At 38.3% G+C, this 15,751-nt stretch overlaps 1 protein-coding gene across 1 annotated transcript in view; it reads left to right on the top strand.

The window, feature by feature from the left end:
• LOC135629423 (DNA ligase 4-like) overlaps positions 1–12,986 on the top strand; it is a 34,885-nt gene extending 21,899 nt beyond the window's left edge. Inside the window, exons 17-27 of the mRNA XM_065136738.1 lie at positions 4,909–5,001; positions 5,086–5,134; positions 5,393–5,480; positions 6,324–6,524; positions 6,720–6,845; positions 6,970–7,069; positions 7,157–7,262; positions 7,638–7,768; positions 7,902–8,060; positions 8,587–8,742; positions 12,091–12,986. Coding sequence (XP_064992810.1) covers positions 4,909–5,001; positions 5,086–5,134; positions 5,393–5,480; positions 6,324–6,524; positions 6,720–6,845; positions 6,970–7,069; positions 7,157–7,262; positions 7,638–7,768; positions 7,902–8,060; positions 8,587–8,742; positions 12,091–12,799 — 1,918 coding nt within the window. The 3' untranslated portion in view covers positions 12,800–12,986. The remainder of the gene's footprint in view (positions 1–4,908; positions 5,002–5,085; positions 5,135–5,392; positions 5,481–6,323; positions 6,525–6,719; positions 6,846–6,969; positions 7,070–7,156; positions 7,263–7,637; positions 7,769–7,901; positions 8,061–8,586; positions 8,743–12,090) is intronic.
• Positions 12,987–15,751: the final 2,765 nt, after the last annotated feature.

Below are 15,751 nucleotides of genomic sequence, written 5' to 3'. Positions count from 1 at the left end.
GTTGGTACGCTTGGTACGTACCATACCAACAGCTGATCGGAACACCGGTATGGTATGGTATTCAGAACCTTGATTTGTGATATAGCACAATCTCTTTAATGTATGGAACTATTAGAACCAGTAAGTGTCAATCTATAGGAGAGTGATTAGTGTTATTGAGGTTTGTAAATTTGGTTTGGTGCAAGGATTGGGTTATTGCAGCAAATGAACCCAATATGGTGTTTTATGCCAGTCTAATTAGGGACTAGAACGCTGGTCACCAAGTTTTGAGCACTTGACATTTGAGGCCTAGTGACAAGTTGTGATTTGTTTTGACTTGAACCAGTCAAAATTCTCCAAACTGAGTAGCTAAAAGCTTTAGCATAATTCAAGCTTGAAATCATAGGCGATGCCGCAGCACACAATGAAGAGAGAAAAAGAGATGTTAAGAGCTGATTCTCAAACTCTAGGTGTCACTTGGACTTTTGATAATGAGAGAAATGAAGAGGAGAAAGATATAGTTTTGTTTCTCTTTTTTCCCTTTTTCTTTTCCAGTTTCCTCCTCTTTATTAATAGTACAGTGGTTGATGTCAACTGAAATGCCAATTTTAACCTATCACACTCTATGATGAGGAACTTGTCAGGGCATTGCTGGTAGTATGGCAGTCGTTGGTGCAATGTTTTGCTACTTTAGTTTGACTATTTTTATTATGATTTTTTGTGGTGAAGTTCCACATTTTTCCTAGACCATTATATGGTTCCAAATTGCTCTCTCTCTCTTAGCTTATGCTTCTTGGGACTTTGGCCGCATGATAGCAGCTGGCGGCTTCTCCCATCTCCTCCTTCCTTCTTTTGATATTGTGGTATCTACCAAAACCCATACCAGTTAGGGGAGCTAGTACAGGTTCGGTATCCAAGATTTAGAACCATGGTTTATAGTTCTTTCTTTTTATTTAAGATAATTAAGGTACACGCATTGTATATCTTTTATACAATTGTTTGCTATACCACTCGAAACAGTATGGTATGGGCAATACATATTGGTTTGGGCGTGGGCCGATACGTAGACCATCACATTTTGGGTGGTCCAATTAAATTAATAAAAAATTCAAAGAAATAGTGGGACCTTATTCAAAATCAATGTTAAAAAAGAAAAAAAATATTAGGGCTTGCAAACGTGACCCTTTTCTCGTGTAAGATGTTGCCACCTCGTCGTCGTTGCTTCGCCACTATTTCTTCGATGCCTCCTCGTCACTATTGCTTCTCTTTTCCTCTTCTTTCTTCTTCCTCCACTTCTTCCTCTTCTTCCTTCTTCCTTCCTTCCTCCTACCTCCTTTGTTCCTCCATCGCCCCCTCCACTTCTCCCCCTCTTTTTCTTCCTCGTTGAATCATCAATACGCACTGATGTACCAAATGTTCGTATATCGGCATAGACACCTCATTCTGACAAATTGTCGAAATGAGTCCGATACCTGAAAGGGAATCCTTGCTTATATAGACCATTTGGTACATTGGCGCACTGACACACAAAATGGTGCCATTTGTTTCAGCAGACCAAAGAGAAAAAAAGGTAGAGAAGTGGGGGAGGAGAAGGAATACAAGGAAGTGGAAGAGTACAGTGATTTAAAAAGGCGCTCGGGCGCTCGCCTAGGCGCTCAGGCGAGGCGAGGCGAGGCCCGAGCGCCTCGCTAATCTCCCAAGCGGCGCGCTTCAAACAGGCGCCGCCTGGGCGATCAAACCAAGATTTTAGGTCTGGTTCGGTCCTGGTTCGGTTAGTTAGTTGGTTCAATCGAACCAACTAAACCGATATAACCCTTTCCCTACCCTAACCCGCTGCCGTTGCCACTCCCGATCTCAATCCCGATCTCGCTGCTCGCCATTGTTGCTGCTCGCAAACGCTGCCGTTGTCGCTGCTCGCCGCTGTCGCTGCTCGCAAACGCTGCCTCTGTCGTTGCTCGCGCCTCCCGCTGCTCGTCGCTCCTGTCGCCGCTTGCCGCTGTCGCTGCTCGCAAACGCTGCCTCTGTCGCCGCTCACGCCTCCCGCTGCTCGCCGCTGTCGTTGCTCGCAAACGCTGCCTCTGTCGCCGCTCGCGCCTCCCGCTGCTCGTCGCTCCCGCTCCCTTTCCCGCTACCGCTACCGTTGCTCGCCGTTGGCCGCTGCCGCTGTCGTCGCTCGTCGCTGCTTCCTCGTTTTTCAGTCAGCAGGCTCAGTATACAGTATACTATTAATATTAAGTTTATTTGAAATGATTAATTTTCAATACTGTTAATAGATTTTCTTAATTTAATAGCATATTTTTATTTAAAATTTTAAATAATTATATTTATTAATTATATTATATATTTTTATATTTTAGCGCCTCGCTTCGCTCGGGCGAGCGCCTGGCGCCTCGGGCGTTTTTAGACCTTGGCGCCTAGCGCTTTTTAAATCACTGGAAGAGTATCGGAGAAGGAAGAAGCAGTAGTGGGAAGGCAACAATAGGCACCATGAGGTAGAATCAGTTGGGAGAGAGAGAACGGGGAGAGGAGAGAAGAATATGAGAAAAATAAATAAATAAAACAGATAGTTATTGCTATCAAGTGAAAAAAAGAAAAGAAAAGAAAACAAACATCAACCTAGTTTCAGATCAGACTAGGCGAAATTGGTTGGTCTGGGTGCTGGTTTTTGGTTGGATCATTAAATTTTTTGTGCCATGAATTGGTCTAATTGGGTTTGAAAACTGTCAACATGACTCGATTAGGATAAATAAACTTTACAACTCAGGTCTAATTGGGTATGAGGAAAATAAATAAATAAAACAGATAGTTATTGCTATCAAGTGAAAAAAAAGAAAAGAAAAGAAAACAAACATCAACCTAGTTTCAGATCAGACTAGGCGAAATTGGTTGGTCTGGGTGCTGTTTTTTGGTTGGATCATTAAATTTTTTGTGCCATGAATTGGTCTAATTGGGTTTGAAAACTGTCAACATGACTCGATTAAGATAAATAAACTTTACAACTCAGGAGTTACAGTTGCCAAATGTAGGCTTGTCAATTTACTGGATCTTGAGCTGATTAAGCTGAGATCTAATCCAACTAGATAGGATATTTTGATATGATTGGATAAGTATATGTAATTGCATTGTGTACCAATCAACCTTGTCTCTCATTTCTTTACCTTTGTGTAATTTACTTTGTACAACAGATGAAGTAGAATCGGAAAATTTGTGGAGTACTTCTTAAGTAGAAATAAACTAACAGCCTGACGCCACTACCTTACTACTCAGAGGTTCTTCCACTCCATCCTAGTGTCTTCAAAAGGTATTCGCCTAGGTGCTTGGGCGAGGCAAGGCTCGGCCCGAGCGCCTCACAAAATGTCGAGGCGAGACGATTCAATGAAGCATCGCTTGGGCACTTGCCTGAACCCAAGCGCCAGGCACCTCGAGGCGAGCCCTTGAGCCAAGTTGGGTCAGGGCTTGAGCATGGCTCGATTGAACGAGCAAGTTGGTTCAATCGAACCACTTAATGTACCATAACACAAACCCCCCTCGCCCTCGAGCTCGATTGGGTAAGACAAACCTAAAAACGAAACCCTACGTTCGTGGTCGTCGCCTTCATCCGCAGCTTTGTCTACTGCTGTTGCCTTCGTTCGTCGTCACCGCCTTCGTCCATCATCACTACCTTCCTTTACAGCTTTGTTTGCCATTATTGCCTTTGTTTGCAGCTTCATCTGTTCGTCGCCCTCTCCTTCCTTCACAATTGTTGGTTACTTCTCTCGTAGTCCATTCTTCTCATTTTGATTAACTTCCTGCACCATATTGAGGTGGTGCATTGTTCCTCTGTTGGGAGTTGGAACTGTTTAGCACCATATTGAAAACACTGTTTATCGTAGGTCTCCACCAGTAGAACCGTATTTAGCATATTTTATTGAATTTGATGTTAAACTTCATTATTTTAATAATTTTGTTATTAGAAGATGAACAATGTAATTTGGTACTCTATATGTTTTTAATTTGATGTGCCATTTTATTTTAATGATCATATTTATCAATTGTAATATATGTTTTTAAAATTTTAATATTATAGGGCACCTCGCTTTCGCCTCGGGAGTTTTACCTCGGCACTTAGCGCTTTTAAAAACACTGCTCCATTCCCTTCCTTTCCCTACCATTGATTTTCTAAGGTCTTGTACTTATCTCTTTTTCCCACTCAGGGCCATCAACATGCCACTATGTCCTCCTTACCATTGATTTTTTAAGATCTTGTACTTCTCTCTTTTTCTCACTTAGGGCCATCAGCATGCCACTATGTCCTCTGATTGCTTTGGGAGGATGTACAAATAGAGAGAGGGCCTAACTTGAGATGAGGGCTTATCCAATCAGTTGTTGTCCCAAAAGTAAATTTAGTTTAGGTTCTTAGAGATTAAAGCTTGATCAACTTACTTTACTACTAAGTTTAGATAAGGTGATGGATTAACTTTATTCTTATACTTTTTTCCTTTCTATTTAATTGACAATCTGTTAGCTGTCGTCTAACAAGCAAAGATATTAATTGTAACAAGGAATTTTTAAATGAATATAACTATGGTTTCTGTATTTGGTAGTCTGCAAGGTAAATACTTGCATTTCACTTGGAAGTCAAAAATAGTTTTACTATTTTCAGATCTTGCACTAGTTTCTGGATATCAATTGGATTTGACATAGGCTGTAATCTATATTAACTGAAGTGTTGGCATATTGGATTGGACCATTCTTAGTGTGTCAGAAAAAGTCCATCATGATTCTAATTCAATCTAAATCTCAACCATTTTCAGGCTTAATTTAGGATTTCCATTGCCTTTCTATTTGATATTTGATGTTCTAGTTTTTCTTCCTTAGTATTCTTTTATTCATAATATCAAATTTGGAGATTTAGTAGTAACATTATTCTTATATGCGACATTTTTGAAGGAAAAATGAGTACCCAAAGAGAGTACCACATTTTTATGAAGTTACAAATAATTCAAAGGAGAGGCCAGATGTATGGATTGAGAGCCCTGATAAGTCAGTAAGCCTTTTCTCTCTTCATTCCCATTTGAATGGGCCTATGATCTTGCAAACTCTTAGTAGTCACTCTTGTAAATGCAGATCAATTGTTATCTCTATAACTAGCGATATCCGAACAGTTAAATCAGAGGTACTTTTGTTATCTGCTGCTTGTTTTGCAAAATTTTCTCAGTATACCAACTTGTTTGCAGCATGTAATTTTTTCAAAGATATTTACCATTTACATCTTGGATCTATATACATTTTCTATGTTGCATGACTTGGAGGTATATTCACTTATAATATGTGATTCTAGTCCTTGGTCCTTTGTCCTTTGTCTTCATCGTGTTATTTAAGATGCATTTTGTTTTTGCGAGGATGTCACTTATAATGGCTTTAATTTTCCAAGGTGTTTGCAGCACCATATGGTCTAAGATTCCCTCGAATTACTCGGGTGAGATATGACAAGCCATGGTATGAGTGTCTTGATGTGCAATGTAAGCATTCCTTGACCATATATATATATATATATATATATATATATATATATATATATATATATATATATGCAAATTTCACTTTCCAATTATGTTGGCTGTGTGTTGGACCTATGAAAATCAACATTCCAACTATTGTGTCATATTCCATTGGTTTTTTTTTTATAAATTTGGTATTAATGTTGTCATGGAAATCCTGTAATCTAGAAAGGAGTCCTTATTTCTTGGACATTTTTCCTAATTATTCCATTTGGTGCTAATCCTATTACAGTGCAGAATGTTATGTATCTTGACGATCACTAGTAGGCACAGCAATTTTCTATGTAAAAGAAATCTTTTTAAATATGATCTTTAAATTTTTTGAATTATTAGGTCTTTCTTGAAGTGCTGTCTGCCTTTGTTTAATTTGATTCATAATCTGATAGTAGTTACATTTATATGTGGTTTGTGATTCATTCTTAGATACAAGTCAGAAACTTTCTCTTGTCATGATTCTGGTCATGGTTTACTCCTTAGACATGGTGACATAGATAGAATAGGTACTTAACATGGACTCAACGAGTCCAACTGTTGGTTGGTATATCTACCTTCTTAATTGCATCTTATAGGGACAAGCTCTTCAGTCCCCATGGATATGTCAATAGTACTGAAGAAGGGGGCAATAACACTTTTCACTAAGGAAAATTGTTGATTTTAAGGCACAAAGCCTAGGGAATGCAGTCTTAACTAACTTCACATGTTATATTATTGCCTGCCTTCCATTTCACAAAATTATTTAATAGTAATCAACATTCAACACATCAATCTTCAGTTGTCATTTGTTTTGACTTTGAACTATTTCAGCATTTATAGAACTGGTTCAATCGAGCAATGGAAATACACGGAGGGCAGATGATGCTGGCTTGCAAAATGAAAATCCAAAACACACAAGAAACGCAAGGAGAGGAGAGAGGAAGAAGGTGACTGTGGTCCCGGCTCATTTTATCCAAACTGACACCTCAGATGTTAGGGAGGAGACCTTCATATTTGCAAACATGGTGTTTTGTATCCTATTGATGACTTTTGCCTGTCATAACTTCTTTTCCTTTCTGAGTACAAATATATCTGAGTTGAAACATAAGGGAACAGTATGCTGATTGTCTCAGTTGTAGTTGGTAACTTAGCTACGTTCTCCATGATTCCATTTCTTCTATAATTTTTTTAGAAGTCTAAAAATGATCACTTCCTTGACATAATTAGACTTTGTCAACATTCCTCCTTCCTACTCTGTGGACTACTTTCACAAAGTAGTGGTTGAAAATGGAGGAACATTCTCCATGAATCTTAATGACTCAGTAACTCACTGCATTGCAGCTGAAAAGAAAGGTCTACTCTTTTAGGAGCTAGGGTTGTATGTTTAACATTTTTGTTGTGGATATGGCAGGAATTAGATATCAGACAGAAGCTCGCTATGGTAGTATGCCTAACATTTTCATCATGAATATAGCAGGAATTAAATACCAGGCAGCAGTTCACCATGGAGATGTCATTCACTATTCTTGGGTCTTGGATTGTTGCAAACAAAAGCGGCTTCTTCATCTGCAACCTAAGTTAGTTTTAGGCTTTTAGCTATAGTTTCTTTTGCATTATCTTTTTGGTTGTTTTAGCTCCCAAGCCTGACTACAGTACTTTGAAAGGTACTTCCTGTTTTTTGCCGGTCCTTCAAGGAAAAAGTTTCTGGAGGAATTTGATGCATTCTCAGATCATTATTACTGGGATCTCGACGTCACAGACATCAAACAGGTTAGAACTCGACAGAAGTTATCTTACCTGTCCAACAGTAATAGTAAGGATTCTGTGGCTTTGTGACTATCATCAATGTCATAATGCATCAAACAAATAATTACCGAGATTTGTTTCTTATTGATTTGCTCAGAATTGGTTTGCAAGTCAATGGCGTTGATCTGGTGGTTTATATTTTGTACTGCTTTATTGCAATTGGTGTATGCTTCTGCTGCAATGCTATTTATTGGTCATTTAGATGCACAGTGTGCACTTTTTATTTAGTATGGACTAATGCTTAAGAAAAGAGACAAAAAGTGATTTTTCTTCTTTATTTTCGTTGCTTCACATTGCCAAGAGTCTAACTTTGTGTTCTTTTATTAAATGTGTTTCCAGATATTCAGCAATATTGTTGGATTAGAAAGTTCCGACAGGGTAGAGTATTACAGGAAGAAGTACTGTCCAGTGGAAAGTTTGTGCTTATTTCGAGGTTGTTGCATTTACTTCTTTAAAGCACTGCCTATCATGTAAGTTTTATACTTGCTTTGTGCGGTTATCACTTCTACTTCAGAGAATGATATAATATGAAACAAAGATCATAAAGAAAACTGTTCTCATACTTTCATAGTCACAAGCTGACACTAAATTTTTCCGCTTAAGAAATACCGATTGCAAGGAAGTATCAGAGCTTGCATTGAGGAGAATGAGACTTGAAATAACAATGCATGCTGGTGAAGTTTGTGACAGCCTTACGCGTGCTACTCATTTGCTAGTCTATTCGACAAATGAAAGCTATAACTTTGATCACTTATATAAGAGGTAATTGTTGCTCTGAGATTAACCAATTGCATGGACTTAAAGTACAATATCTCTATCTTGTAGTGTTTTACATTGATTTGTGTATCCAAGATTTTACCTTGTGTGTTTGTGAGGATTTACTTTTTAGTTGCCCAGGCTTTGTTTTGTCTCTCACTCTCTTGTATACCTTTTTTCTTTTGGATTATCATCGGTCTCTTTTAATCTCTTTAAACATGTTTCTTAAGCTTTACTGCCTCATGCCTTGTTTTTCTAAGAATTTACTTGTTGCTGTGCCATGTGCATTTTCCAAGAGCATTATGCATGCACAGTCATTTGCTGCAGTTTATGTGGGCATGATTCTTGGCATGACTTTATGCCCAGTGCCTCACAATTATAATCTTCCTTGGAATTTATCTTTTCTTTCTGCTAATTTCGCTTTCTATCTGCTTTGGACCCTTTGTTTCTTCACCTCTATTGCTTCTAATTATTCCTGAAGTGTGCTATTATGGATTTCTCAGAAGTTGGTTTAACTTGTATGCTTCTGCAGCTTTCCAATTAGACATAGACATCTTCTGCATAGCAAGAAGTTACACATAGTGAGATATCAATGGTTGGAAGATTCCGTGAAGAAGGCCAAGAAGCTGCCTGAGGATCCTTATAATTTGAAACCCGATTCCTTGGAAGATCTAGAAGTTGATGAGAGGTAATTTTATTGGCACTATGTTTTTTTTGGTAAGTGTATTGGCACTATGTGCTTAGATTCAATGATGCTTCTTACTTTGAATTCGGCTGGCCTTGTCCTTTCTGAGTAGCAAGCATACTTGTGTGGGCCATATAATGTGGGCTGCAGAACTGATCATATTGGGCATACTGGCTGAAATTTATGTGTATCCCACTCGTACTGGCTGAACTCATAAGTTATGGCTGGCCTGTAACATCAAATAATCTTCTTTCCTCCTTTATTTAAACTTTTTAGTTCATTAGACCTTTTCATGCTGATAAGCTTCCTTTGGCTCTGAGACCTTGGATTGTGCTGGCCATGGAGATGCTGGGGCTTGGCATTTCTTCCTGTGAAGTTAATGGATGAAAGTATGCCACTCAGAAGGATTTTGGTATTATTTTTGGTGTCCTTTTTTCACAACCTTGTTGATAAGATCAATTTCTTTTCTAAATTTTTGAACAATCAGGATACTGACAGCCAGTTACTTCATGTCTTGGCATATTGGTTGATGACTAACACATGTCCATTCGACAGGGGATGAATCCTTGCATAGAACTGTTAAATCCTTGAGAATTTACTGGTGAAAATTATCTTCAGAGTTTTAGAAATAATGAATTTAATGATGGTCTCTGAAGTATTGTAAGTTTATTTTTCAAAAGTTTGGTTTAACCATTGATCTTCAATGTTATTAGAGACTTCACTATGATGTGATACATTAGGTTATATGCATTTATGTAATGCATACATGTTATGCACTTATAGCTTAGGTTACAAAGTAAAATAATGAGTAAATTTAGCATTGCAGTTGCAAGTGTCGATATAAAATTCTCAATTGTGTAAGACATGAGTGTACAGGATGTGGATGCAAGTGCAGAAATTCCGGAGATGTTTCCAAGGATAAAGACACAAAATCAAGTCAAATAAGTGGTTGGAATTTTTAGTTTCTCCTTTTCCCTTGAAACTACCGGTTGTGGATCTTTCCCTTCAGACTTTTTTCTTATATATATAACTTCAGATTAGAAGGGAAAAAAAGCAATGGTTTTCAAGTTTTTCATAACATGCAAGTCTAGCCTGGTGATGCTTGCTTTCTAGGAATATATATATGTTGGAGGGTCTTACCCATGTCGCAAACGATGGGTTTAATAGGGTTCACATAAATAAAATCCTAACCCTAACGTAGTGCAAGAATTAAAAAAACACCGAGAGAGAAAACAGAGTGCTCTATGAGAGAAGAGACTTGGATAATCAGATGGTTGATTAAAGCCTGATCTTTATGATTTTTGATATGTTGTTCTTGACTCTAAGCTCTACAAGATGATGGGTATTGATTTTGAAGAAGTCTCTTCCTACTCTATTTTTTGACGTCCTTATTGGTTAAATTTGATCTTTCTTTTGTTTGTCACTGAAACCAATGTGTACTTATTTCTTCATGAATTAGTATTAATGTTATTTGGTATTCTTTAATTGCTCTAGAGAGGACTCTTTATAATTTCATTAATTCTGATTAGTGGAATAAATTTCCATGGTTTGACCAGTATAATTTCTTATTTTCATATATGTCCATTGCCTTCTGTTTGTGAATCCTTTAATCATTATTTTGTTACTTGTTTGATTGGTTTGGGTGCTATAGTATTTTGATGATTTAATATTTGGTGCTAATATATCCTATTTAATTTACACAAAGAGGGAAACAAAGAAAATTCTGGTGTTTGTTGCTATTTTTGTTCAGACCACTTTTCCAAAAATGCATAACAAACCATTTTGAGATGTGATTTAGATGTGTCTATGCTCTTGCATTTCTTTGTTAAAGAAGGAACTTGATCACAAAAATCTTGGAAAAGATAGCACTTGATAACAATGATTCTCTTGTATTCCTGTGGTCTTGCATTCCTCCGGAAAAATGATTCTTGGACAGGATAGAACTTGAGAACATAAATATTGTAAATTTCCTTCTGTTGGCTATAGTATTGTCTCAGTTTAGATATTAGTAAATACCAAAATCATAACCTTACATGCCATATTTAATTTCAGTGATTTAAAAAGGCGCTTGGGAGTTTGCCTAGGTGCTCGAGCAAGGCGAGGCGAGGCGAGGCTCTAGCACCTCATATAAGGGCCAGGTGGTGCGCTTCAATAAGGTGCCACCTGGGTGCTCGCCTGAGCCCAAGTGCCGAGCGCTTCAGGCAAGCGCCCGGTTGATATAAGGCAATCGGGTTCGATTACATGTGCTTTAGTTGGTTCGATTGAACCAAGTAACGCACGCAGTTACCTCAAAACCTGCACGCGACCCCGACTTCCAACCCAAGCGTGCACTTTCTCCATCTGCCTCCACCTTGATGATTTCTCCCTTTGCATCCACCGCGGACAATTTCTCCCTCTGCTCACTGACGATTTCTCCCGCTGCCTCCGAGTCTTCCTCTATCACCAATCGAGTTTCCTCAGCTTCCGCCGCTGCCTGCTGTCTGTCGCTGCTGTTCGCTGTCGCTGCCTCTGCTGCTGTCCGCTGCCGTGGTTGTCCGCTGTTTCTCTTCTGAGTTCTAACTTTTCACTATCGGTTTCATTGGGTGATTTTATCCCTTTTAATAATTATACTCTTCCCTTCTAACTACTGTTAACAGTAAATAATATACTGTTAACAGTAGATTTTTAATTACTGTACAAAATAATCTTTATTTATTAGATTAATAATATCATATATTTTTTTATATTTTAATATTTTAGAATTTCTTGCTTCGCTCGGGCGAGCGCCTAGCACCTCGGATGTTTTGGGACCTTGGTGCCTAGTGCATTTTAAATCACTGTTTAATTCCCACTGACATTCTTTGGTTGTTGTGAACTTGCTTTTACTTTTTAATAAGATAATCTGAAGATAGGCAGACTGTATTGTTTAAATTTATACATACAACTTGTTAGCAAATACATATAGAAAGTAACCTTTTGTTTGACATCTAATTTTTCTTCGCGGCCAAGATCATCTATCAAGAAGATTATGTAAGCAGAGTTTGATGGTGGTGTCTATGTGGGAATCATAACATAGATGGCGAATGGTGTCTGATTAAGACAGTTCACAAAATTGGTTAAGGTATTATTTACTGTGAAGAGCATTTAGTTTACTAATTACTTCAAGGATGCTACTTATTTTATTGGGTGGTTAAGCTTGTTATGTAAGCAAATATGGGTACCTTACTGGCATTAACATTCGTGAGCAACTTGTATATGAACAAGTTGTTTAAATGGGCTGAAGTATTAAGCAAAAAGTAGCACTTGTGCAATTATCTTGAACTTGTTATTGGTGTTCAGATCTTAATCTGAGTTCTTATCTTTTTGTTTCAGTGAGCATGGCCTTCCTGCTTCAACCAGTAACATGGAGAACCAGAGTGTCTCAACATTGCTTGATAAATATGAAACTGGAAAAAGAGCGAGACCTATACAAAGAAACACAGGGAAGGGAAATCCAAGATTGACTAGATGTATGCGACAAAGAATTGGAAATCGACCTGCAAAAATAGATAGAGAGGAATCAGTGAGCAGTGATTCGGCAGTAGTAACTGGTCGAGAAGAAGCTCTGGAGTCGAGAAAATACAATAATATAATGGGTGAGGGTGAGAGTGCCAATGATAATATGAGGATCAAGGGTGAGAGTGCCAAAACATGTGAATCACTTGGAGGTACACTTGTTGTTTGGGGTCATACTGGGTCTGAAGATATGCATCCAGCTGAACTGCACAAAAAGAAAGACAGTGATGTAGGATCAGATAGCATGCATGTGATAGAAGACCGCTTAGGGGAAGGCGAAAAGTTGGAGCAGATGGTAGATCCATTGCATGCTATGTTACTAGATATGGTACCAAGTCTCAGCCAGAGAAATGTGGAAGGCGAGAGTTGCAGTCTTGGAGGTGAGAAACAGCAGCAGCAAGATATCAATGCCAATCCAGTGAAGAAGGTTGATGGTGAGAAGGAGAAGCTAAACGTTGATGCAAATCCAGTAAAGAAGAAGGTGAGTTACAAGGATGTTGCTGGTCAGCTCCTCGAAGATTGGTGATCCTATTTTGGTATCTCATTTTGTGTGTACATTAATTTATATGCTTGTTAATTTAGTTTATACTATTTGTTGACTTATGGATAAGTCTCTTGCAAACTTATAGAGGAGTTCCGAGTTTATGAATGGATTTGTTTCGAATCCAAGTATGAAACTTCTTTACAGGTCAACCAGTGAGTTTACTCGAGTATTTTTCATGTTGATGTTCAAGTTGAACTTACGTGGAAATTAATTTTCAGGATTTCATATAAATTTGGTTCATTAATTTTGATGAACAAGTTCAAATGCGTCTTTGAACGGTGTCGATTTGTCAAGGATTCCTTGGTAGGTAATGTTCACTGCTTTATATGCCTTAATAATGTTAAGTCATGATAAAGAGTTCCTCATTCTGGAATATATATTCTATATAAAACATTAAAAAAATGTAAAAGAATGATTTTTTCAAGAAAAAAATTCATACCGTCTTAGGTTTTCATATTTTTTGTATATGGTATTATTTTTTTGCTAAATTTAAATTTTTAAATGGTTTATAAAAAAAATAATTTTTTCATCAAAACTAGCTCGTTGAATTGGATTGGATATATTTCAGTAACTACAAATATTATGAATTTATTAATAAATATTATAATTGCAGTTTAATTATTTTATTTTTTAAATTAATTTTATTATAAATTTTGAGGTCATGTTGGAAGAAGTTCAAAATATCATTAGAAATAATATTTTTTACTAAAGATAAGTGTGACTTTGAGTTCAGAGGCATTGATATCTAGCTGCCAAGTTATGATTTGTCATCAACCAATAGAAAAAACACAGACTAGTTGTTCTCAAAGATCAACTAAGATGAAACTCATTCCTTTCTTTGATCATTGTTCCTGTATGGCTGTCTTGCATGTCTACCAGCCTTCCCAGCAAATGTGAATGATGTAACAGTGTTATATTTAAGCTCAATAGTCATTTTATTTCCAGAAGATTACAAGAGATGGTGCCAAGGAAATCAGTACCAATCGAAAGCAGACCATGTCAAAGAAAATAGTCTACCTTGATTTTATAAGAAGGCCTGACTGATATGCTACTTCTTATGTTAAAACCCACCACCCTCCAAACAGGGGGGGCTTTACCAGAGGGGGAGAACGTCCAAATCCACATTTCAACAACACAAGGCAGACCACAAAAGAATATGAATGGCTTGAAAATGGAAACTCGAAAAATTCGCGTCACTCGTAGAAAGCAGGAGGCAAAATTCCTTTTTAAGATGCCCTAGATTTGATGAAATCAGCTGTCTCTGTTTAAGATATAAGATTCCATCAGCTTTGATCAGGTCTATTCGTAGAAAAGTTCTCTCTTTTTGGATTTCGAATAGTGCCTTGCCGTAGGGAATATCTAAAGTTCACTTGCTTTGCTGAAAAATTCAAAGAAGAAATTCTCACATGGATAATTTTTGTCAAACCCTATGATTTTTTTACGACCATACTCAGTCACACTGAAATTGCTGAGCAATGTTTATTGCTTATGTTCCACATACCGACCATTTTGTGTCCTTCAAAACCCAAAATTAGTTTCTACCTTATATTTTTTTCTTCATAGTTTATACTATGCTCGAAAACTGACTGTTATCTAAAATTTTTCCAACAGCATTTCCTATTGTGACTCCTTTGCAGTATATGCTTCAGATATGGGTGGTTTCAGCAAGTTAATGGAGCTTGGTGCTGCACCGATACAGGTAGATGAACATTGAATATTACCTCTGCACTCCTCCTCTTTCTAATTTTTCTGACCGAGTTCGACAATGTTTTGGCCCTTTCTTTCTTCACCTCTAACATCTTAACCACAAGAATTCTCCATGGTTTCACCTACTATTTCCCATGATCTCGACGTCCCAATGTCAAGACAATAGGCACCACCTTTTGTCTGGATGCAGTCAGACTCCAAAATTTTCAGCTACTTACCGAATCCATGCGGACACTGCAAGTTGATAGCGTCCACGTTTGGTGTTAGCCGGAATCATGCGGAAGCCTCACATGAGAAGAAGAGAGCCAAACGTAGCCAAGGACAAACTTGCCGGCGACACCAAAACTAACCACTCTCCCTTCGAGGAGAAGACACCGGCAAGTCATCCTTGGCTGCGTTCCACTCTCTGCCTCTTCATGCAAAGCCCTCGACGAGCATCCTCATATCCATCTTGCAACTTCTCTGCTGCATCTTCTGGTATATATAGGCGTGGCTGGCAATCATGGACTGCATCTGATCCTTCTGGTTGGCTGTGCATAGCCAATGAAATTTCACAGAGCATGTGTGACATGCGCTGCCGATCGGAAAATTTCCGATTCTGGTACTATGCTGCGGTCGGAAAACAGTCAAGTGGAACGATTTCCACTGCTCAACGGATTCTCGTCCTTCACAGCAGACTATTGAAATGGAAGAAGGTGGGCCTTAAAAGATCTTAATTGGGCTGCTATGGGAATATAATCAATCATGGGTGGAGGCCACGCAGAGATATGGTGACTCCGACGCTGCATCCAATTTTTCTTGGCGTTCTCGACGTTCTTCAAGTGTTTGATTCGCCTCTCCACAGCTCCGACTTCCTTGTCATTTGGGGTATGGTAAGATTAATGTCTATGTTAGTGAATTTGATTCCCCTTTTTTGTGTGTGTGTGTGTGTGTGATCGAAGGACATCATCATACACTTCAGAGCTTCTTTCCCCCTCCCCACCAAATAAAGTCTGCGACCAGAAATCTTCCTTTCTTTACTTACATCTTGTGAACTCTCCATTCGAGATCTGTCCCTTTGCCCCTCCCACCAGCAAATCTTCCCTTTTCTCTTCTTTACATCTTGATTCGGTGATTGCACCGCTCTCCAGTCCAAGCAACTGTTTTCCAATAGGAACATGGCAGCGTGGCTCTTCGGTTGCCCCAAAGCGGCGGCCCCTTTCCAACTCTATCCACAGTGCAATTCAT

Source organism: Musa acuminata, chromosome BXJ3-1 (genome assembly GCF_036884655.1).
Source record: "Musa acuminata AAA Group cultivar baxijiao chromosome BXJ3-1, Cavendish_Baxijiao_AAA, whole genome shotgun sequence".
Lineage (NCBI taxonomy): Eukaryota > Viridiplantae > Streptophyta > Magnoliopsida > Zingiberales > Musaceae > Musa > Musa acuminata.
Note: the sequence above shows the minus strand (reverse complement) of the source record. Positions and strands in the feature narration are given on the sequence as shown.